This window comes from Saccopteryx bilineata, chromosome 2 (assembly GCF_036850765.1).
Source record: "Saccopteryx bilineata isolate mSacBil1 chromosome 2, mSacBil1_pri_phased_curated, whole genome shotgun sequence".
Lineage (NCBI taxonomy): Eukaryota > Metazoa > Chordata > Mammalia > Chiroptera > Emballonuridae > Saccopteryx > Saccopteryx bilineata.
In genome coordinates this window covers 276,181,870-276,206,068 of record NC_089491.1, presented here as the reverse complement: position 1 = coordinate 276,206,068, position 24,199 = coordinate 276,181,870, and the positions used below count along the sequence as shown (strand labels likewise).

The 24,199-nt window shown below is 59.8% G+C and overlaps 1 protein-coding gene across 1 annotated transcript; it reads right to left on the bottom strand.

The window, feature by feature from the left end:
* Positions 1-366: 366 nt before the first annotated feature.
* On the bottom strand, positions 367-20,768 carry MMP17 (matrix metallopeptidase 17). Its single transcript, XM_066260859.1, has 10 exons — positions 20,603-20,768; positions 13,654-13,786; positions 12,864-12,993; positions 12,171-12,454; positions 11,200-11,376; positions 9,870-9,960; positions 8,020-8,102; positions 7,764-7,916; positions 4,247-4,504; positions 367-3,701 (listed from the first exon to the last, which is right to left on the bottom strand). Exons 1-10 carry the CDS (start codon positions 20,729-20,731, stop codon positions 3,376-3,378), a joined length of 1,764 nt encoding a protein of 587 aa, XP_066116956.1. The 5' UTR covers positions 20,732-20,768; the 3' UTR covers positions 367-3,375.
* Between the last annotated feature and the right edge of the window lie 3,431 nt (positions 20,769-24,199).

The window sequence follows — 24,199 nt, the reverse complement described above, 5'->3', positions numbered from 1 at the left end:
CCCAGGTTCAATTCCCGGCCAGGGCGCACAGGAGAAGCACCCATCCGCTTCTCCCCCCTCCCCCCTCTCCTTCCTCTCTGTCTCTCCCTTCCCTTGCCATAGCCAAGGTTCCATTGGAGCAGAGTCGGCCCGGGCGCTGAGGATGACTCCATGGCCTCCACCTCAGGCGCTAGAATGGCTCCGGTTACAACAGAGCAACACCATAGATGGGCAGAGCATCGTCCCCTGGTGGGCAAGCAGGGTGGATCCTGGTCGGGCACATGCAGGAGTCTGTCTGACTGCCTCCCCGCTTCTCACTTCAGAAAAATACCAAAAAAAAAAAAAAAGAGTTCAGAATCCTCTCTGCCGCCTGAGGACACAGGAAGGTGGTGTCTGCCGGAGGGGAAGTGGCCGTCCCCAGAAACCAAACCTGCCAGCACCTTGATCTTGGGACTCTCAGCCTCAAGGACGGAGTCAGGCTGAGCCCGCAGACTGCAGCGTTCGCTAGTGTCCCCTGAGCTAAGTATGACAAGTGCCTTGTTTTCCCCACCTGTAACATGGGTTCTGGCCTGAGGTCAAGTTTTGTAAACGTGACACCCACACCCACAGGAACACATATGTTTGCTCGCAAGGCCGAGTCATGCTGAGCTCAACCAACACCTGTGCCTGGTGACCTCACCTGGGGTCCTTGCCCCTCCCTGATGTGGCACAAGTCCTCTAACCTCCTTTCTGAGGAACCTCTCTGGGTCTGTCACCATGGCTGCGGTGTCCCAGCAAGGGGTGGAGAGGGGGAGTGGGCACAGCTTCTCCGTGTAGAACCAGCACAGCCAGGGATAAAAATAGACTTTGGCTGAAAACCCACAATTTCACACGAAATCTCCAGGTGTTTCAAGGGTGACTCACCTAAAGTTGAAATTCGACTGTGGGGAGCATCACTTTGTGACATTCTTGCCAAAGATGCAGAACAGGCCTCTGTGAGGACCTGTTGGGCTGCTGGCATCAAGGGACAGTCTACAGGACAGCCAGCCCACCATGTTCAGACCTCCAGGAGTGCTGAGGTTGTGGATGGAGGTCAAGGGAAGACCCAGGAGCCGTGGCGGGCCTCGGGAACAAAACCGGGGCCGCTGAGCGCGCCTGCGCGGCCGGGTTGGGTCTTACTAGCAGAGGGTGCTGGGACAAATGCAGAAACCGACTGAGGGGTCTAACCAGCCCCATTATCTCCTGGTTTGACCTTAGGACAGAGCCCTGGTGTGCAGGAAATACACAGGAAAGTGCTTGGAAACTGCCGTGTCATTACTAACTTGTCCCTCACAACCCAACACAAAAGTCAGAAACTCGGCCTCCAGCTCACGTCTTCACATGAGATTTGGTGGGAAAGTTTTATAAAAGCATTTGGATTTAACACAACAGTAAGACCACCAGCCGCCGTGACAGGCTGGGTTCTTGCAGACCTGGCCTACAGTCTGCTCTGCCCCTCAGGGCTATGCGCCTGCCCACCCTCTCTGGGCCCTTTCCCCAAATGCACAGGGCTCCCCCAGCCGGCCACTGGAGATGATGTGGGGGTACGTACCCTGTACCACGGGGTACGGGGTAGGCAGAGGAACCCTAAAGGAGTGGGGAGGGACCCCCGGTGTGTCTGGTCTGGTCTGACAGGCAGACTCCTCCCACCAGATAGTGGACACAGGGACAGGGGACTTGGCAGCCTGGCTTGGCTCAGTGAGCACAGGGCTTTGCCTGGAGCTTGCTGCCGGCTGTGGCAGCCATGCATCCCAGGTTACCTGGGGGCCAGGTGAGGGGGCGCCCTCATCCGAGAAGCAGGACTGTTCCTGCATCTCCCTCGAGATAGTGAGGAAATTCAATGGTGACTTCCCTAGCCAGGGCATGAAGTCCATGCCCCACAGGGATGGCCCTGCCCTCTGAGTTCACTGGCGGGAGGACGCAGGGCCTTCCACCCAGGCTGGCCCACCAGTCCATGATGTCTGCACCAGCTGCTCCTGTCCCCCACCATGCAGAACCAACTCCTCTTTCCTGCTTCTGCTCGGGTGGCCTTCCTGGACCCCCTCAAAGCAGTCTACCTCACACCCCAGGTGGGGTGACTGCTGTGAACCAGCCAGCTCCTGGAGGTTGTCTCTGAGCCCATCTGACAGCCTGTTGCTCCTCAGTGACTCATCGCTTCCTGACAGGGCCCCACATTCGTTCCGGGTATAAGAAGGCACCTCCTGGCCCAGTATACCCTGCCCTTCAGAAATATGGGTTCTGTGCCCGTGTGGGTGGTGGGCTCCTTCTGGTGGGAGGGGGGCTGCCACCCTGGACATGGAGCTGGAGCAGGAGGAACAGAAGGCAAAGCGACCACCCTGCATGCCCTGTGGCTGGCACGCACATCCCAGGTGCCTCCCAAGGATGGGAAACAGCTTGTCCCGCACGTCCAGGCAGGTGCTCCACCAAGCTTTGGCGAACGTGCCAGAGCATCCGATCTGAGACCTGACATGACCCCGGCCTATAGGCAGGGGCTCATTTCCTGAGCTGGCCTCCACTCACCCATCTGTGAAATGGGCATTGTGACCCCGGGGACATGGAGTCATCGAGGAAATGCCAGAAAGGACGGTGCCAGTAGGACGGCCTAGGAAGTGACCACCATGCAGCCCACCCTGGAAGCCCCCACCACCTGAGCGCAGGTTGGTCCAGGATCCTGGCCTGGAGGATGGCCATCCGCAGCCTTTGCCTGGGGGCGGGGCATCAGGGTGCGGAACCTGAACAGGCAGGAAGCAGGGATATCGTGTTTATCTGTGGGTGTCACATGGAAGTCCAGTGGTGGCCCCAGCTTGGGAGCTCGTCTGAATGCTGTGCGCTGCCCTGAGCAAGGCGATGGCACAGGACCGCTGGGACCGGGGACAAAGCCCCTGGGGGTGGGTGGGAGCACCAGGGACCAGGCGGGCAGTGTGGACATGATGGATCAGGGTGCTAGCCGAGCTGTGCTCTCTGGGTCCCAAGTGAAGGCCCCCAGCCTTGCCTGTTCGATCCCTCAGTGACATTCTGCGTGACCAGGCTCTGCGGGCTGGAAAGACAGCGTCTCCCCATCCCCACCCAGCCTGACGGCACCTCCCGGCTCTCGCTGGCCATCGGGCCAGGGCAGGTGGAGGCAGGAAAGCAGGGGGATGGGACTCCTGTGCCTGGAAGTCAGTGCTGACTGGCTGAGAGGCAGCGCTCTGGGCCGCCCATCCATCTGGGAGGCTGAGATGGTGACTTGGCTCAGAGGATGTAAGTCTAGGTCCCCAAGGCTGCCCGGCCATTCTCTGGGAGCTCTTCCTTTGGGTGCTGGACGTTGGGGCACGAGTCCCTGCCCTGTGTGGCATTGAGCTGTGACCCGTCTGTCCTCTTGCAGGCCAGTGTTAGCTGTCAGAGCACCGGGGCCCAGGCCACTCTCCACAGGATGCTCAGCAGCGGCAGCAGCATGGTGGCCAGCAGCAAGCCCTGGGCCCCTGGTGGACGGGAGGCTGTGGAGCTGCAGGCGCACACCTGGTAGCCATTCTCCGAGTGGCTATGGTCATGCTGTCCGGGCAGGGCATGGGCCCCCGCCTCTCTGTCCGCACCCTCAGGGTCAGTCTGTGGGTCCCTGCAGACCAGCCAGTCCCGGGCCGTGGACTGCGGGTACCCGGGTGCCACTGCCAGTTCGCCGTCCGGCACCTTCCAGTACTCCCTGCCGCGGAAGAAGTAAGCGGCCCCTGGGGGGAGAGGGAGGTGGCTGAGCTACATACTGCGGTGCCTGAGACTCAGGCTGGACAGCAGGAGGGTCAAGGGGCAGGGCTACAGGGACACAGGGAAGGCAGGATCGTCCTAGGGGGTCAGAGTCTGGACCTCAGTCCCTGGGACCAGAGCCTCACAGGCCTGGGAAAGCTTGGGGGACTGCCTGCAGGCAGGGGGACAGATGAGACACCCTGGGCTTTCTTTCCTATGCAACACTATCGAGGGCCCACCATGCACCAGGCCGATCTACGTGTTGGGGAACACAGCTTTGAAACTGAGAAGAAACTTCCGTCCTCAGGGAGCTGCCCCTGTGGGGACGGTGGTCATTCTCTACCACCAGGTCAGGGATGGATGAGAGGACAGGGCTTGCCAGCAGGGCGTCTCCAGTCCCTGGGGGTTGGCGGCCACAAGTGCCCAGGTGCTGTCCTTGGCTCGGGACCTCTCCTAGCCCCCCTCTCTGGCACCCTGTCTATAGGTGGGGGGACGGAGGCCGTGCCCTGCCCTCAGGCCCACCCTGGCTCACCGTCAGACCAGCGCATGGCGTCGTCCAGCGTGCTGGGGACACCCCTCCATGGGGGGCTCCGGGCTGGGTGGCCGGGGTCCATGCGCCGCGTGTGCTCATCGTAGCGCCAGTACAGCTGGTCCTTAAAGAAATAAGTCTTGTCATTGTGGGCCCAGGAGAAGGCAGCGTCGACGCCACCCGGCGGGAGGCCAAAATCGGAGACGGGCCGCGGGAATCCTTCCTCTACGTTAGTGTCCTTAAACACCCAGTATCTGTCTCCTGGGGAGAGAAAGAGCCGGCTGGGGCTCAGCCCACCTGCCGGCGGGGGCCCCAGCCCTGCTTCTCTTCCGGGTCACCCACCCCCATGCCACTGCCCCCACCCCACAGTACCCGCCAGTCCTCACGAGTATTTACTGAGCACCTGCTATGGGCCCGACAGCTGTCCCATGCCTGAGCACCTGCCCTGTGCCTAAGCACCTGCCCTGTGCCTGGCAGGGGGGTCCTTCCACTTGCCGGCAGTGTGAGCTCCCAGGTTCTGAGAAGGCAACCACTCTGCAGACGTGGGATGAGTAACAGCCCACGAGACGCCCTTTATCGGTTCCGCCTCATCCGCTTCTGCAAGGAGGTGAGCTGGGAGCATCTTTGTGGCAAAGACAAGACAGGCCCTTGGGCAGGATCCCCCCAGATGAGCGTGTGCCCACCTCTGCCAGACTTCACACACAAGCAGCACTCTCCGACATCACCCAGAACGTCAAGCCCGTACGTTAAACTTCCAGAAAAATCATTTAAGGGGCGTCTGGGTGCGTCCTCGATGCTGTAGTGGAAGCTTGGGGTGGCACAGCTCTGCCAGTAGGGCCGGGTGGGTGGCGTCATGTCCTCCGCTCTGGCTTAGCAATGATCAACCTTGTTGTTCAGTAAGAAAAAAGGAAGCAAAACATTCAGAAACCCTTTGCTGGACAAAAGGGCTGGAAGAGACATTTCACCTAAGAAGATAACCTGAATGGCTGCTGATCACACGAAAAGAGGCTCAGCATCACTAATTACTAGGGAAACCACACATCAAAGCTACAGTGAGGTACCCACCACCTGATACCCACTTGGACCGCCAGTCCCAAAACCCCGAAAACAACACACACACGCGTTGGTGAGGATGTGGGACATCATGGTTCTATGGACGGGGAAGCCTCTGAAAAGGTGTGGTGGTTCCTCAATCACACACAGAAGTACCGTGGGAACTATGAACCCAGTTCTGGGTCTACACCCAGGGGTGACAGCAGGACATCAAACAGACATTCGTCGGCCCTGACCGGGTACCTCAGCTGGCTAAACGTCATCCCGATACACCAAGGCTATGGATTCGATCCCTCATCCGGGCACATAGAGGAATCAATCAATGAATGCATGAATAAGTGGGACAATGAATCGATGTTTCTCTCTCCTCCTTCCTCTTTAAAATTAATTTAAAAAAAGGCATTTGCACACATGTTCACAACAGCATTAGTTACAATAGCCAAGCATGTCCCACGGACAGATGATAGACACAACGTGGTCCATCCATGTGTGGAATGTGATTCGGCCTGAAAAAGGGGAATCTTTTTTTTTTTTGTATTTTTCTGAAGTTGGAAACGGGGAGGCAGTCAGACAGACTTCCGCATATGCCCGACCGGGATCCACTCGGCATGCCTACCAGGGGGCGATGCTCTGCCCATCTGGAGCGTCGCTCTGTTGCAACCAGAGCCATTCTAGCACCTGAGGCAGAGGCCATAGAGCCATCCTCAGTGCCCGGGCCAACTTTGCTCCAATGGAGCCTTGGCTGTGGGAGGGGAAGAGAGAGACAGAGAGGAAGGAGGGAGGGGGGTGGAGAAGCAGATGGGCGCTTCTCCTGTGTGCCCTGGCTGGGAATTGAACCCGGGACTCCTGCACGCCAGGCCGACGCTCTACCACTGAGCCAACTGGCCAGGGCCAATAAGGAGAATCTTTAAAAAAAATTTTTTTTCAATTGACTTTTTTTAGAGCAAGCAAAGGAGAGGGAGGGAGAAGGAGAGAAAGAGAGAGAGAGAGAGAGAGAGAGAGAGAAACAACTTGTTCTGCTTATTCATTCACTGGTTGATTGTTGTATGTGCCCTCACGGGGGAGGGGAAGGTCGAATCCACAACCTTGGCCTATCAATATGATGCTCTAACCAAATGAGGTACCCGGCTAGGGAGAAAGGGAATTCTGACACCTGCTATGTGGCTGAACCCGGAGAACATGTGATCCGTGAAATAAGCCAGTCACAAAAGGAAAAAATGGTGCACAATTCCACTTATATCAGGGAATGTCACATTCATGGGGAAAGAGAGGAGATGGTGGGTGCCTGCCACTGGGGGACAGAGTTTCTGTTGGGAAGACCTTTGGAGGTGACGGTGGCTGCACAACACTGTGAGTGACCGAGTTGTGCACTTACACGTGGTCAAGGTGGTACAAGTTTATGTTCTGTGGTCTTTACCACAATTAAAAATAAAAATTCTTTGCCAGAGACTGACATGCCCATGAGCAGGGGCGGGGTTGATGGATGTGACAACCCCGTACAGACACAGTGATCAGGGAAGGCTGCGAGGCCGGGTGGGGTGACTGGACGGGGCAGCAAAGCAGAAGCACAGGTCCCCAGGGGCCACACTGCCAACATGTCCAAGCTGGAGCCGCGGACTTAAGTGGGAAATCATCTAAGTTTAGAAGACACCGCAGTGCAGGGTCACCACCGTGACTGTGGCCAGCCCTGAGCAGCGAGGTTGGCAGGCGGGGACCCCATGGAGAGTGTGGGAGTTGGGCCCTGGGCCCCATACACAGAGGCCGGGCTGGGGAGCTTGGGTCAGGGCAGCAGGACAGCTTCACTCTGAGGGGGTTCCAGCCCTGTCACCCCCAAACACAGCAGCACCTGCATGCACAGTGCGTGTGATAGAGGAAGGCCTGCAGCCCCCATGTCCCAGAGCTAACAGGGCTCAGGACTGTCCCCCTGCCCATTCTGCCGTCTCCCCAAACTGACAGCACTCTCCCCAGGAGCAGGGGCTGCTGTGCTTAACCTCAGCTCTGCCCCAGGAGTGGGTCTGTGAAGATGCAGTGACTCCCCTCCTCTGGTGGACCTGCTGCTGTGGACTGACACACAGACCTGGACATGGTTCCCCACCGCACTCAGAGCCCTACATTCTTGCCCCTCACCTGGCTCCAGCCTCATCACCCTCTTTGTACTCAGCTGGACCTTTCCTGCTCCAGGCCTCTGCACAGGCTGTTTCCAGAGGTCCACCAGAATTAACTTCCTCATCACTTGTGGCTGCTGTGTGCTCCCCAAGAGAATGAGGGCAGGGAGGGTGTGCTCTGTCCCCTGTGTACCTGTGAATCCTCACAGCACAGGGCACAGAGTAGGCGCTCAGAAAACACGCACTGGCGGGTACACAAGTGAACGGGTTGCTCCTTGCACGGGGCTTGGAGCAAACCACGGGGGTGCCTCCCATGCAGACGCAAGCTCAGGGATCCCAGGAGCAGCCAGGCGGATACCCACCTTTGAAGAAGACAATCTTGTGGTCGATGGTGCGCTCGTACACGGCGTCCACGCCGTCCAGGTGCAATGGCAGGCCCCGCCAAAAGCGGTGGACCTGTGCCGGCTGCAGCGACACCAGGTGCCGGTCCCGGGTCAGCCGCCAGAAGTATTTGCCTGTGGGGACAGGGGCACGGCTGCAGGTGATGGGCCGGGGCCCGGGGCCTCGGGCCCAGGGTCCCCATCTACCCCTGGTGCTGGATCCTGGCAGAGGGCTTACCTTTGAAGAAGAAGGCCTCGCCACGGATCTGGGCCACCGCGTCAAAGTGAGTGCTGCACCTGTGTGGCACGTCCTTCCTGGGCCTGAGGACAGACAAAGCTGGTGGGCCAGGCAGCCACCATCCTGAGCTGCTGCAAGTGTATCTCCAAGAGAGCCCTGTGCCAGGCCCCCAGCTCTGAGTCGCAAAACAGTTGTGTAGAGACAGAAATGCAAATTTAAAACAGATTCCCCCGGTTAGGTTGGCCAAGGCGGGACCCCAAGTGAGCAGAGCACCAGGGCATTTGGACAGATTGGTGCTCTCGTAGATGGCTAGTGTGGCCTCCAGAAGCCAACCAGCCACTGTCCACTGAAACGCTGACCACCATGCCAGACACCCTGCTGCAGTGTGGCTCTGTGGCTCTGCCCTCGGGGGAACTCGGGGCAATGTGACTGTGACAAGTCAGCAACAGGAAAGTCCGCCTGACACAGAGCTGAGAACAGGGCAGGGCTCAAGCCCCACAGTGTGGGGGCAGCTCTCAGGGAATCCCATCTTCACTTACAATGGGCCCGCAGGCAAAAGCCAGTGCACGCTGGGCCCACTGTTGGACATGTGTGTATCTAACACCCGTGTTCTCACGTGTGTGGGGGGCATTCACAGGGAGGGGCTGACTTCACTGCAGCCTCTTTCAGTGAAGAACTGTGTACTGTCGGTACAGGTGACTTATTCAACAGGTGATGTGACGAAGAAAGTTGGGAGTCACATCTTACAGAAATGCATGACGTCAAGGGCTAAGTGAGGAACGTATAAAACCATTTTTGAAAACAAAGGAAACCAAATAAGCCTAAATGTCTCTATCTGTGCTTAGCATGTTATGCAAACACAAAGGTGGTACACAGAGGTATGCTGGGCAGTTAGTGGGGGGCAGGTATGACTCTCGCTGCACTAAGTGGGGTCTATGCCAGCCCATGAGAGTGGTGACTTTTTTTTTTTTTTTGTATTTTTTTTTTCTGAAGTTGGAAATGGGGAGACAGTCAGACAGACTCCCGCATGCGCCCGACTGGAATCCGCCCCCCCCCCCCCCCCGCATGCCCACCAGGGATCATTGCTCTGTTGCGACCCGAGCCACTCTAGCGCCTGAGGCAGAGGCCACAGAGCCATCCTTAGCGCCTGGGCAAACTTTGCTCCAATGGAGCCTTGGCTGCGGGAGGGGAAGAGACAGAGAGGAAGGAGAGGGGGAGAGGTGGAGAAGCAGATGGGCACTCCTCCTGTGTGCCCTGGCTGGGATTCGTGGGACTTCTACACGCCAGGCCAATGCTCTACCACTGAGCCAACCGGCCAGGGCTGAGAGCAGTGACTCTTTAACCCAAGGGCTCAGTGAAGTGACCTCCAAGGCTCAATCCTAAAAGGTGGGCAGCTTTCGCCGGCTCTCAGGATGCTCCATTGGGACACGACCTCTTCAACTTCAGGTTCATGCCCTGGCCACATGAGTGTGTGCACGGGCGTCCCGCCTGCCCTAGCCCAGGCATCATGTCTTCTGAGCCACCAGTGACAACGCCTCCCCCACTGTGGACCAGTGACCAGTCCCTCTGCCCTTCCATGCTCTGTCTGAATTCCTGACCCACACAGTTCCAAGCTTTTGAAATGATGGTGGTCTGATGTTAAGGGGAAGGGTGCTTGTTACAGGACAGAGGCTGAGAGCACACCACACATGTAAAACTCAACCTCTGCACGCCTGGGCTGGGGGAGCAGGTGCGCCTCCATTGTCTGGGGGCGGGGTTAGGAACAAAGCACTGCTCAGGGCTCAAGGCTCAACACGCCAAGCCACTGTTGGGGACCATGCTGCTTCCGGGTGGACAGGGACCGCACTTACAGGGTGCTGGACCGATTGCTGGGGGGCTCCGGCAGGAGGGGAGGCTCCTCAGTGTCCGGCTGTGCGGTGGGGTACATGGACTCCCGCACGCCTGTGGAGACAGGGAGGCTGCATGGAGCCCAGCTCGCCCACCCCCTGCTAACCCCAGCACCCTGCCTGGAACCCCAGGGTGAACCCAAGGCTGCCCCGCGGTCGGCACCGGCTGCAGTGTGAGCAGCACAGGCCTCACTCCTGGCCAGAGCCAGTGGCGAGTCTGAGACGCAGGTACCTCAGCCGCCCCCTGCCCGTGACCTCGTCCTGGGTCCAGACCCCCGAAGGACAGGAGACAGGTGTGTTCAGACAAAAACTCGCATGTGGGGCTCCCAGCAGCGTGACTGTTAATGGCTGAAGGTGGGGACGGCCCAGATGTCCATTCACAAATGAATGGACATTCTTCCCTAAAAAGGGACAAAGAACTGTCTTCCCTCCCTTGGCCAGGATGCTGCTGAACCTTGAAAACAGGTCACTCTGGGAAAGAAGCCCACACGCTGTGTTGATTCCCGTGACATGAGATGCCCAGAACAGGCAGGTCCATGGAGGGGGACAGGGGGCAGAGGGTGGTGGCCAGGGGCTGAGGCAGCTGTGACTGTGGAGGGTGGGGGAGGGCGGCGACGCTCCTGGAACCAGACAGGGGTGGGGGCTGCACCACATTGCGTGTGTAGAATGCTGTCAGATTGGGGGCAATTTAAAACGGTAAATCTTACCACAGTGAAATAACCCAGATACTGGAGGGTGGAGGGTGCTAGGGAGAACAGGGAGGGAGGGGCGGCCTGCAGGGGGGGGGCTTTAGAGGTGGGGGGCAGAAGCGGATTTCACTGGGGCGGCAGCGGGTTCCCAGGATGGGCCCCTTCCACTGTATTTCCCACATGTCACCAGCAGAGGGAGCCCCACAGCTGGCTCGGGCCAGTCCTGGTGGTCAGCCACTAGGTCACCCGTTACCCGGCCTTGGCTTTCCCACAGTAAAGGAGTCAGCAGCTCCCACCTCACAGGTGGTAACACCTGGACTATTTAAGACACAGGTGCTGTGCGCGGGGCCTGGGACACCCTCATGCCAGCTGTCATACCTGAGACCACCTGGGGCTTGGATATGGGATTGTGTCCGGGCTCTGAGGTTTGGGGGAGAGTCTGGGACCCTGGGTTGCAGTGGCCTGTTTATGCCACACACGTGCGCACATCAGACGGGGTGCCAGAGGTGGGCAGAGCTCCCCTCCTGAGAGCTCTGTGCCCAGGGGCCCCCCGCTTCTGCCCCCACCCTCGGGGTGCCTGTGCTGGCTCTGCAGGGAGCACTCACCATATAGTTGCCAGATGCGCACCCGGTCTGCGTAGGGGAGCCCATAGTGTAGCGGGTCGCCCACTGGACCCTGGTAGTAGGGCTGCATGATGGAGTGTGTGGCTGCCACGTGGCTCAACCCGATGGCGTGGCCGAACTCATGCACAGCCACTGCAAACAGATCCATGCCCTGTGCATCTGGGGACATGGGGAGCAGTGAGCCACAGGAGGGCTGCAGGGGCAGGACGAGCTCCTACTCACAGGCCGGGTAACCTCGGGGCAGATTCTGGGCAGGAAGTGTCTGTGCCGTCCCTCAGGGCTTGTCTGGGTTCCTGCAGCGGCCCTATGGGGTCGACAGGGGCCCTCAGGCCTGGGGTCCCTAGGAAAGGTCTGAGGCAACCCTGTCTGTACAGGCCACACAGTGAATGCCTCAGGCCTGGCAGGCTATCTGGACCCCAGGTCAGAGCCTGCTGTAGGTCTCCCAGGCCCCACAGAGCCAGGGCTCCTCCCCTCCTGTAAGGCCCATGTGTGGACTAATGCCACATGGCCCCTCCTCCCCACCCTCATCCAAGCCCTGTGTCATGTGGCTGTGGTCCCCGGGAACCTGTGGCTTCTCTGCCTGCTAGGACTCGGCAGGATGGGTGCCGTGGCTAGGCCTCGTGGCTCCTAATCCCTCCTGGCAACCGAGACTGGGACAAGGACAGGCCCACGCACATGGTCGGAAGACCCAGGAAGCCTTGTCCTATTGTCCCGGGCCTACAAGCCCAGCCCATCCTAGCTCGCCAGGGTCGCTGCAGGGGACGGCAGGGCAGAGTCGACCTGAACTGGAACTGCCCAGTCATCCTCACAAACTGACAGGTGTGTATGGGGTCTGGACGCCTGAGGAGGCCTGGAGGTAACTCAGCTTCACGGGGTCGTGTGGCCCCAACACCCTGGGGTCCATTGGGACCACTTGGGTCATGCAGGGTCCTCAGGGCTCAGCCTAGACGTACCTGCGGACCGGAAGGTCCAGGTCTCGTCGTCATCAAAGTGGGTGTCTCCTGCGGTGTGGTGGTCGCCTGGGAAGAAGGCATGGGCCACCGTGCCACCGGGGCCGTCGAAGGGGTAGCGATCATTGTGGTCAGCCTTGGAGAAGTCGATCTGGATGTCAGCGGCATTGCCCGCCACCTCATGGAAGTTCAGGGGCGTGATGTCGCTCCAGACCTTGAGGGCGTAGTGCATGAGCGCCCGCACTGTGTCGCGGCCCAGGGCCGAATCCCTTGGGAATGTGCGTACCCTAGGGCAGGCGGGACCAGAGCTGAGGGGCAGGTCACCAGGACAGGCCAGATGCCCTCACCCAGGCTGGAGTGTGCTTCCTGGACTGTCCTTCCCCGGGGGTTGGGAGTTCATGTGGAAATAGAGTTTTGCTCTGTGATTAAGGCAGGGATTGAGGCGAGACCACCCTGGACTAGGGGGGACCCTAAATTCACAGAGGGCGTCCTCATAGGACACACAGCCAAAAAGGATGGAGTGACAGGGCCAGGGATGGACTCCCCTGCAGAGCCTGGGAGAAAAGCCAGCCCTGTCACACCGGACCTTGGCCGTCTAGCCCCCCAGAACTGAGAGAACAGAACCCTGTGTGGGCACTTCTCTCAGCAACCCCCCACACACATTAAGACTGGGACAGGCCAGGTGGAGCTGCCCACCTCCATGACAGGTTCCTCTTGTTCCACTTGGTTGGGGCCGCAGCCTGCCGCCTCCTTCGAGCGGGGGCTGCAGCAGGCAGGTCGGGCAGGGAACAGCGCGGGGTTTTCATCAGCGCCAGGGTGGCCTCGTCTGCAGGGGGGCGGTGGGGGTCAGGAGCTAGGCCCAGCTCACTCCCTGCCTGGGGTGCCCAGCAGCCCCGAGGGCTGTGCCCCCTAGCTAAGTGGGACACCGAGTTTGGTGGCCATTTATTAGCTCGTGGCAGGGGCTTATGACCAGTCATAGGGACACCCATGGGGATCAGTACTGCGAACTCCTCCTGCATTTCCCGTGACACACGCCTGGGGACAGATGTGTTCCTGTCACGCAGCCTGAAGAAGGTCCTTACAAATTGGAATTCATTGCCAACATGTAAAAAAATGAGGTGCTCACTAGACACCCCCCCCCCCCCCCCGATTTCTGCTTTCTCTAGGAAGGCTGGGAGTTTGGGCAGCTCCAGGCAGGTGCCTCGCAGGGCAGGATTCCAATAGGCCCTGGGGGGCCACCTCGTCCCTATGGGCATGGAGTTTGAGCCCCCGCTCTGCAGTGGAGACGGGGGTCTGGGTGTGGCTGTGCCCACACCTGGTTTGGAGGGTGAGGGTGACCACAGAGGGGCTCTCACATGGTGGGACTCTTCAGTCCTGCCCTAGGGACGGTAGGCCTGTCCCTAACTCCCACTCCACGGGCAGGCTCTGGGGGCACGTAGGGGCTGGAAGAGAGGGGGTGTTAGGAGAAACAGGCTTCGGGACTGACCCAGGACTCCGGTGGCCTCCAGCCCTGCAAAGCGCTGCATGGCCACAATGGCCTTGAACAGCTCCTCCTGTGTCTGCAGCTGCCCCGTCGCAGGGTCCGCTGGGGGCAGGTAGCCAAACCTGCTCAGCCATTCCTGAGGCAGAGAACAGAGCAAGGTGAGGTGGGGGCTGCTGTGAGGGGCAGGCCTCGTCCAGCCCCAGCCCCTCATCAGCCCAGAAGACACCTCTTACCCCTCCCTTAAGTTCCTTTACAGGCAGCTGCGGCACATGGATCCTAACATACTTGATGCCCCCGGAGGGTGAGTGTGAGCAGTTTACACCTTGCACGGCTGCTCAAGGCAGCATGCCCTGCCTCACTGCTCCTGAGGCAGCAAAATGCCCAGGGGACACTTAAGAAAATTAAATTTAGAAAAGGTTCTTGAGGCCCCGACCAGTTGGCTCAGTAGCGAGAGCAACGACCTGACGTCCCACGTTTGATTCCTGGTCAGGGCACACAGGAGAAGCGACCATTTGCTTCTCTCCCCCTTCTCTCCCTCTTCCCCTCTTGCATCCTGGCTCCATGTGTTCAAGCGTAGCCCTGGGCACTGAGGATGGCTTGGTTGGTCTGAGCCAATCAGCCTCGGGTGCTAAAAATAGCTCCATTGGTTCTGAGCATCATCCCAAGACAGGGTTGCTGGATGAATCCTGGTCAGGGCGCATGCAGGAGTCTCTCATTATCTTCCCTTCTCTCACTTAAAAAGAAAGGAAAAAAAAGAAAGAAAAAGTTCCTGAACGTGCCAAATTTAAGCCCTGCGTTGACTTGTGAGGTAGCAGGTCTCAGACCCGAGGTCTGAAACCCACACTGAGAAGGGCGATGGGCTGAGACCCCAAGCTGCATGTACATGATGCAAGGCTGCCCGGGCTCAAGCCCCACTCAGCCACCTCCTTGCTGTGCAACTGAGGCAAGACGCCCAACCCCTCTGGGATGCTCCCTTGTCTGTGGGTGGAGGACGGATGTGAGGACACAACAAGACACACTGGGAGGACCACCCACCCCCGGGGTGGGCTGCCTGTAAGCTGTGATAACAGCTGGGTGTCTGCACTGAGTCGAGCCCCCTCTCCCTGGCTCCCTGGGGTTCACCAAGGAGCTGCTCCCATTGGTCCCTGGTGGCCTGGCCAGGAGACCCCATGCTTCTAGCTTTCAGAAGCCTTGGGAACACTTCAGCTGGCTTTGAAACGTTTGCCAATGCTGAAAAGCTGATTTTAGCTGCAGGTCTGAGTGTCCGCCTCTATGTCCACTTGCAGAACAACAGGTGGCGGTAGGGGGCAGAGCTTTGGTATAGGTGCCACTCGGGTGGGTGCTGCACCCCCAGGTCAGCCGCCACCGGCACCTTCCCGAGCCTGGGGAGCAACACAGTTTGCAGCCACCACCGGGTGCAAGTCTGTAGGAACGAGGCCAAATCTGAGGGACCACTGGGGGTGGCTCACGCTTATAGCAAGCCTGGCTTGGAGATCTGCACCCTCCATCTCGGACATCCTGCCTGTCCTGTGCAGACCCTTTCCCCATGGCTTGAGTCTCACAAAGCCGGTCCTCTCCCCTCCCAGGGACGGGTGTCTAAACCACCTCCCCCACCTGCCAGCTCATCCTCCTCTCGGGAAGACACAGGCAAAGTGCCAAGCGGCTGAGTTAAAAAAAATTTTTTTCCTGATAGTTAATACATTTTGAAACATCAGAGGAGGCAAAGGAGGTGGGAGGGGTTTGGGGGTGTTAACCACGAGGACAGCAGACCTTAGGTAAGGCTGGGGTACCTGCGGGGGGGACTGGTACCAAGGCGGCCCCCACCCTCAGGATGCATGCGCTGCATCCACACCAGGCTGGGACCCGCCCCCAACACCTAGGAGTCCAGAGCCGCAGGGGGTGGGGCGGGGCATCCCCTTCCTATGCACCCACCCGACCTCCCCGTTCCATCGCCAAGGCGCCCGCATCTCCAGGGCAACAGGCTGCACCGGGAAGGGTGGTACTGAACCTTCCAGAAGGCAGGGGAGAGGGAGGGATGCTCAACCTGCAGTGGTTGCCCCTCTTCCAAGTACCCACCAGCAGAGCCGGTATGCAGAGAGGGGAACTGAGGCCCGGGGGGGGGCGCCCTGCCCAGGCACCCGGCTGGCCACTATGGTCACTGCCAACCTTCCCTCGCCTGCTTCTCCCATGCTCCCAGTTTTACAATGATCACCAGTGGGCACCACATGCATCTGGGCTGTGCTCCCTGCTAACAGGTGTCCCTGCACCCATAAGTGCCCTTGGTGACCTTTAGTATGTTTCCTGGGTGCAGCTACCATGCCGGGGGCAGTGCATACTGATCCTCCACTGTGCCCTCAGCTGGCCACGAGGGGCAGGGTAGTGGCCTGCGCTGTGAGGCCAGGACACTGGTCAACGCGAAGCCCTTGCTGTGCAGGCTGATCACGTAGCTCTTCCCAAGGTGGGGAAGGGGCGGCACAGAAGAGCCCTGCGTGCAGGCACGTGGGGGCAGGGCTGGAATGAGGCCAGCTTGCCGGACACATGCTGGCCCCTGGAGCCACGTGGGGGCACTCTCCTGCCTTGCCAGCCCTGGTTCCTGAGGCTGCCCTGGCCTGGGTTTTGGCACCTCTGCAAGGGAGCTTGGGGACAGATGACTGAACTGTCAGCCCCCCTACACATTCCATCTCTGAGTGGACACCACCAACCTCCTGGTACCATTAGGTCCACTTACAGCTGAGGAAACTGAGGCCCTGATTATTAGCACAGGGAGTGGCTGGCCACTTGGGTGATCCCAGACCCCCCTTGGACAGTCCATTGACACACCCTTACTAGTGTTCATGTGTCAGGTGCTGGGGCGACAGCAAAGACTGGGGAGACCCCCCTTACCATCACCCTCGGGAGTCATAGTCTTGTGGGGACCCCTCATGAACAAGTGAAACAACTGACAGCACGGACAATCACTATGATGAGGGATCCTGACCGCTAACGGAGGCCAGACACTCTCCGTCACTAACCTGCCTCAAGCTCGCTGCACCCCTCAGGGATGGGGGTGCATGTCTGTGGGGTTTGTTTGTGCTTGGCAAGCAGCAGGCACTCCATGAAAAACTGCTGAAGTCATGAAGGGGGACGCTCTTATCTCCATTTTACAGAGGGGCAAACCAAGGCACAGAGAGGTAAGGACACCTGCCCGCCGCCACACATGGAACCTGAGCCGTGTGGCTTCAGGGCTCGTTCGTAACTGCTGTGCTGTGGCGTGAAGTGAGGGCACCTTCGCTGGTTTCAGGGATGATGACCCTGGGGGTGACCTGAGGGAGGTGAAGGAACTGGTCCTGCAAAGGCCCCAAGGCAGCCTGGGAAGTTCGGGGAGCAGAAGGGGGCTGAGGGGCAGGAAGAAGGAGGGAGGAAACCTAAGAAGCAGGCACCTGTCTCTGCATCCTGTCCAGTCCCACCCCTCTGAGAGCTGGTGGTGCTGGAGAGCGGCCCAGTGGCTGTCAGTGAATACAGGACAGCTGCAGCACCCTTCACGTGCACCCACAGCCCCTCTCCCGAAGCCCAGGCTGCCCTTACCGAAGGGACAAAAATCGCAGATGCTCAAGAACCCTGCCCATCCCCAAATCCTTTCAGCCTTCCCCATCCCATCTCCCCCCTCGGACATGACCTACCCCCCACCAGACGCTGCTGTGAGTCATTCAGGGGCATCACCCAGGTAACGACTCACTGCCCTGCTCTTGTGGCCCCATTGTACAGATGAGCAGACTAAGGCCAGTGCTGACTCAGGTCAGAAGACTGTGAGCAGCAGCCGGGTATTCACACCATGAAAGGGGATCAGACACCCACCCGGCTCAACCACAGGCGTCCAGCACAGTCCTGCCCAGGCCACACTGGCTCCCACACCAAAGCCCACACAGGCTTCTTAGTCCCTTAGTGTTGGCCGGCAGCCCAGAGCCTGAACTCACCAGTTGAGGACATGCCTGGGAGTGGGAGGGGCATGGGAATAGGCTGGGGGCGGGGCTTAGGGAGTGTGCTGGGGGCTTTTAGGCCGAGCCTATTTTTACAAGAAAGTGTGTCTGGGTAGGGGAGGGGCCTGGAGCAGAGGGGACATGATCTTCTCTCTGTTAACCCTTCCCAGCTCTCTGGTTCCTGGCGAAAGGCAGAAGGCCAGATTCTCCACTGTGCTATATTGGGCCCGCAACTCCCTAGGGCGCTCGGACCAAGGGCCACAGGCTGAGGCCAGGATGAGGAGAGTGACTGTCACTCTTGCCATCTCCCAACCTGTGTGGGCCCCAGGAGAGGGCCAGGCTGCCTCCAACAAAATCCTGGCTCCCATCTCTCATCATCACCCCTGCCCTGCTCAGCCCCCTGGGAGCCACTGGGTCACTGACAGTGCTGTTCATCCGGGCCAGCTTCATACACCATCTCAGCCACTAACCCATCACCCATCCAGGTGTAGGAGAGCAGAAGTTCCACCATCAACACGCCGTGTGGTACAAGGTGATGAGAACTCCCTGTTGCTGGGAGCAGAAACTTTAGAGGGCATGTTGGGAAATGTGCCTGGATGCTACATGACACACCAAGTCTGTCCCCCAGACCTCCGTCCAGCAGGGCCTGGTCCTCACACCGCACTCGCCGTCACCAGGCACCTCTGGCATCACCCCTGGCCCCAGCACGACACTAGGAGCAACCCGCACGTCCGTGCCTGCACCTGCTCCTGGCTAAAGGGTGTGCCATCTGACACAGACTGTCCTCCTGGACAGATTGCGAGGTGGAGACAACAGGCACACACAATGGCGGCACGTTGTCATCTGAGAAAACAAGGGGACAAGGTCCCGGTGCTCAGACACTTATGGACAGATCCTAGGGCGGAGGGGACGCTGCATTTCTCCTGTAGCCCTGCCCATAGCTCAGTATTGTGCTCCAGGTATTATCTACTCAGAAAGAATGACAAACTCGGACCCAGGAGAGCACAGCGCGGGCCCTTCTGTCCCACTCCATTGGCCTGATGGCCACCCTCTGTCTGGCTTTGTTCCTCAGCTAACACTGGGGGGCTGGGCTGGTGGACACCCTCCTGGGACAAGCAACTGCTTCCAACCCACGGGCTCAGCTCTGTCAGGATGACGCTGGGTCGCACTTACACAGGGGCCCTTCTCCTCACTGGTGGCCGCAGACCTGAGCATCCAGTCAGTGGGCCCCCCCACCCTCCGCGGTCTGCAGAGGGGGGTGGGAAGGAGCCCGGCTCCCGATAAATCCCCGTGTCTCCAAGTCCTTTTGCACTTCTGGGGCTCAGACTCTGAGGTGTCATTCCCTCAAAGGCCACCAGAGGCCACCCTCTGGCCACAAACCAGGGGCAAGAGGCAAGAAAGCTTCTCCCAAACCAGAAGGGAGAGTGCCCTGGCCTCCATGGGATGGGGACTCTCCCAGCAAGGCCAGCATCCTCTGCCCTCTACATTGGGCTGGACGCCAGGGCTCTGCTCTCTCTGGGCACCAAACTTGGGAGCCACATCCCTCTGCCCAGAGCACCACAAAAGGTGTGACCCCCTGGGTGCTGGGGAGTCCATAGAAGCAGGTAGGGGAGGAAGTGCCCGGCCAGAGCTGGGACGGGTGTGCCTGGCCGCTGTCACAGGGCGACCTTCATTAGCCTTCCAGGCCTGGGTTCCACTGTCACTCAGCCCAAACCTGATGGCCCTCGAGGGTTTGCCCCAGAAGGGGATCCAGGAAACCCCCAGCTCCAAAGACCCCGGAGGAGGTACGGGTGTAGGCACACAATCTCAGAGGCAGTTTGGTTGGGAGGAAGCTGACTGTGGGGTCCCTCAAACATCTGTATGCAGGGACCCTCACTGCACCCTCCCTGATGGTTTTGAGGATTGGGGCAGCCAGACGGGGGAGGCCAGGGCCTGTTTCTCACCCAGAACCCGTGGCCAAGTCCTGCCAAGCACGGGGTTGCAGATGCCAACCAAATGTCTCCGCCTGTCTGAAATCCACCCGGAGCTCCATAATACCAATGGCACCGGGAGAGGGGCTTGCCAGCATCGCTTTAGGAGACTACCGGGGCATGTGGGCCTTTTGCCGCCCTGGCGCTAAGGACCCTGACCCAGATCCTTGCATCTGAGAGCAGCGAGGGCAGCTGCAAGGGTGAAAACCTCAACAGGAATCTGCTTGATCCACAGGCACCCTTGCCTGGCCTGCCCGGCCAGGGGGTTGGCAGACCCTTATAGTCTGATCTAAATCTTCCAGGTCCAGAGGAAGCTCCAAGCCTGGTAGGCTGCAAGGGGGAGGGGTAGTGGGAAGAGGCCACTGCCGCCGCCTCCAATTCGACTCCCAAGCCACTGAGACAGCTGGTGTTGGAGGACGTGGGCGCCGGGGAAGACGCTGGGGTTGCATCCGAGCCCGGGACCGGCAGGGGGACTCCATCACACTCAGGACAGGGCCATAGGTGCAGCAGGACAAGGCTGGGAGCCCTGGCAGTGGAAGTGGAGGTGGCGCAGGGCCCAGATCCATGCCCGGGGAAGAGGGAGGGCGCGGCTCCCTCGCTCCCCAACACCTTTCACGAAGCCAACTCGAGAACCGCCCGCGTTCCGGATGCGCACACTCCGCAGCCCCGGCATTTCCTCGGTTGTGGGTGCGCGCCCCTCTCCCACCCTCCCCCGGGAACGCACACGGGCTGTACTTCTCCCCGGGCTGCGGTGCCTGTCTGACCCTCCTGGGGTCCCCCTTCGGGCCGCTCCCAGCCCGGAAAGGAGCTCGGGCCAGGCGCCCCCCGCTTCCCTCCGTGAGCTCCTGCGGCTGCGGCGCGCTCCGAGCGCACCGGTCGAGGAAGGGATCGGCGCCAGTTCCCAGGCCGGGTGCGCGCCCGTCCGAGACTCGGCCCGGCGCCGCCTCAGCTTTGCTGCCGGGGAAATGGGTCTAGGGCGCCCGATAGGTCCACCCGCCCGGGACCGCCTCGCGGCTGCGCACTCACCACCCCCAGGCTGAGGTCCTCGGCGCGGGGCGCGGGTGCGGCGCAGCCCCCGCGGGCCGCCAGTAGGAGCAGCAGCAGCAGCAGCAGCAGCAGCGGGACCCAGGCCCAGGGGCGCGGGGGGCCGGGCATCGCGCTCACAGGGCTGGCGGCGCGGCGCGGACGTCCCCGCGCCCCACGTCCCGAGCGCCCCGCGCGCCTCTCCTGGCGGACTGAGCCGCCCAGCAGCGGGGCGGGGCGGGACATGCTAATATATGCTAATGAACCGACAGCGTGCCTCCGCCCACCTCCTTAAAGGGTCCCCCCGCCCCGCGCTCCGCGCTCCGCGGGGATGCTCAGAACGCTTTCCGTCCGTTACGCGAGTCCTCCTGGGGACCGGGCTGCGGCGGCTCGAAGGAAGGCGTTTGCCGAGTGCCCCAACCAACACGGTCCTGGGCGGGCGGGTGGGTGCTGAGTCCAGGGGTCCGGCCGCTGCCCGGGGAGCTGACCCCGGCTACCGCTCGGACCCCGCGCGGGGTCTGGATCGGGGCGGTCACGGTTGGCGACCCCGCGCGGCGGCCGCGGCCGCTAGGTGGCGCCCTTGCACCGCAGTGGAAAGCGGTGGAGGCTGGGGGGTGGGGGCGAGAGCCGTGGGGGTGGGGGACGGGGGTGGGCCGGGACTGTGGGAGGGGCTGAGGTTAGCGTGGGAGGCTTGGGGTAGGCTCCCGGGAAAGTTTAGGAGCGGTGGGGGCACCGGTAGGAGCATGGGTCTCCGGCTGGATCAGTGGTCAACGAGGGCGGAGGGTCTGCTCACTGCGTGCTTGGGGAGGGGGTATTCCTGACTTTTGTTGGTGCTTCGCGTGCGCCAGGCGCATGCTCAGAGCTGCCCACGTATAATCTCCTTTCCTTATCACGTCTTGGTAAAACTGAGTCCCATTTCAAATGGAGAAATCGAGGCCCAGTGAGGTTAAGTAACTTGCTGGAGGTCACGGAGCCAAAAGATATCGGGGTTCTGTCCTTGCCGGGGTTCCAACTGCACCCTCTCCCCTCTTCAGCTCCTGGTCACAGCTGGTGTTGTCAGGATTTAAGTCTCATTCCGCAGGCAGGGAAACTGAGGCTTGGGCACTTCCGCTGAATCCAGGTACCCCGGTCTGAGAGGCTGAGGGATGGGTTCCTGGCAGTCAGTCCCCTCCCTACTGTCGGCCCCCAGTGATATGGCCTTATTCAACCTGTCCTTGTTACTCCTAGAGCAGGGATCTTTTTGGCTGAGAGAGCCATGAACGCCACGTTAAAATGTAATTCCATGAAAGCCATACAACGCCCGGTGTACAGTACACATTATCCAATAAAAATTTGGTGGTGTCCTGAAGGACAGCTGTGATTGGCTCCAGCCACCCACAACCATGAACGGTAGGAAATGAACGGATTGTAATACATGAGAATGTTTTATATTTTTAACATTTTTTTATTAAAGATTTGTCTGTGAGCCAGATACAGCCATCAAAAGAGCCACATCTGGCTCACGAGCCATAGGTTCCCAACCCTTGTCCTAGAGCCTCGCGGGCCTCCTCTGGAGATTGTGCACCTGCCTTAGAAGACCATTATGTTGCCTGATGGCAATTGTGAGCAGTGAGGCACCCTGGCATCCGTCACTCTGCACAGGCACATCCCCAAATTTTGTTCAGGTGCATTGGGACAGCGTGGCTGCCCCTGGCAGAAACCCAGCTCAAACTGGCTGTCGCCTAGGAAAGGGAATTTATGGACTTTTACTTTGGAACATCCCAGAGTACACTGACGTCAGGTGAGGCTCAATCACGCAGTACAGGGTGTGATCAGAATAGGGGTTCTCTCCCCATCTCTGGGGGCTTCATTCACAGGCAAGATTTCTCCAAATGGCAGCAGAGATGGAATCTCCGCCTGGCACCCTTCCAGCCCTGCCTGGCATCCTTCCAGCCCGGCAAACCCAGCCGCACACCGTTTCCTAGCCTCAACCCCAGAGCCAACTGTCATTGGTTAATGTGGATCATGTGGTCCATCCCAGAACCAACCACATGGCTGGGGGATACAGGTGAGCCCCACTACCTGCCTTGAGCCGGGAAGGAAGGGGTTTGCTAAAGCATCCAGTGGAGATGTGGAGTCAGAGGAAGGGAGGTGGGTGGCAGGCAGGGTGGGGTCAAGGGGCTCTGCAGAGGTGCCTGAGTGCCCCCCCCCATGTAACACATTTAAGGGCTCTGAGAGGGAACTTGGGCTGAGGGGCCGTGCGAGGCACTGTGGAGGAATGGACGCCACAGGGCAGTAGAGAGAGGTGGCTTGTGGCCGTGTATGTGTGGAAGCAGAGGAAGAGGTCTGGAGGAAATGCACTGGAGCGTGGGGCCATGACCTCAGGTGAGAAGGGGGTGGGCAGCCCCAGGCCCGAGCTGGCCCCGTCCCCTGGGATCCGTGATGTGTCAAGTATATAATGCAGAAAGGGCTGACTACTCCATGTAGAGCATGTGACGCAGTGAGAACCCCACAGCTGGGATAGGGAGGGGGACGCCAGTCCGCAGAAAGAAGTGAGTGGAGCTGTTGCCCTCACTCATGACAAGATGAAACGGGAAACGTCCCATCCTTCTGACTCAGCGAACTTTCAGACGGCATGGCCGGCAAGGACGGGGAAGGCTGTGCATTTTGTCAGCCAGGAGACCTTTCTGGGGGTGAGGGGGCTTGCTTCAAAACAGAAGGATCTGTACCCAATGACCAATGCCTCCATCTGCCCAGGCACCTGTGTGCAAAGACCTGCATGGACACTCAGGGCACTGGCTTTCTCTGGGACAATGCACCAAGTCATGGTGTGATCCGCAGAGGGTGTGTGGAGGGGACCGACGATGACAGCCATTAAAAGAGGGTGCGGGCAGTCCCTAAGTGTGGGCACAGTGCCATGTCAAAATTGAGCACGTAAGACATAGTGTGGAGCCCCAGGCACAGGAGACACTGCTGTGTGAGGACGGGGTGTGGGTGAGGCACACAGGTTGGCTGTCCTGGCTCTGCTCTGAAGCCCTGAGCACAGCCCCCTGGGCCCCTCCCTCCAAGGCCCCTGACCCCTGCACCCTCCTGCCTGACTCTGGGGGTGTGTGTCTCCCCATCGACCTGGAGGGGAAGGGGCTTCGGGAAACTGAACAACCTTACCTCTGGTGCTGGACACGAGATGCAGTCCAGCAGCAGAGTCGCCCCTGCTGACCGGGCACTGTGGAGACCCGGATGACAGCACATCTAAACTTCATCACGTGCTGATGCCTGCAGAGATCAACAGGACCAACCTACTCTGGGAGGTCAGCGGGGACGGTCCATTCCTGAACTCAGACAATAACCTGGACGCCCAGGAATGAAATTCACACAAATGGCGTGTTCCCAGGGCGATACCAGCCTGAGGCCCACGGGCCACCCGCTTCTCCTGTGCAGTCCAGGCTAAGATGGCGTGAGCTTACACCCCAACCAGGGGTGCCGAGCCTGGATGCCTGGCTGCCAAATGGTGAAACTCCTTGCTGCCCATACACCACCATGCATCCACGTAACACACGTGAGCCCACAACAGACAACACGTGTCAGAGAGACAAGTCAAACGAGAAGAAACCACCCACAGGC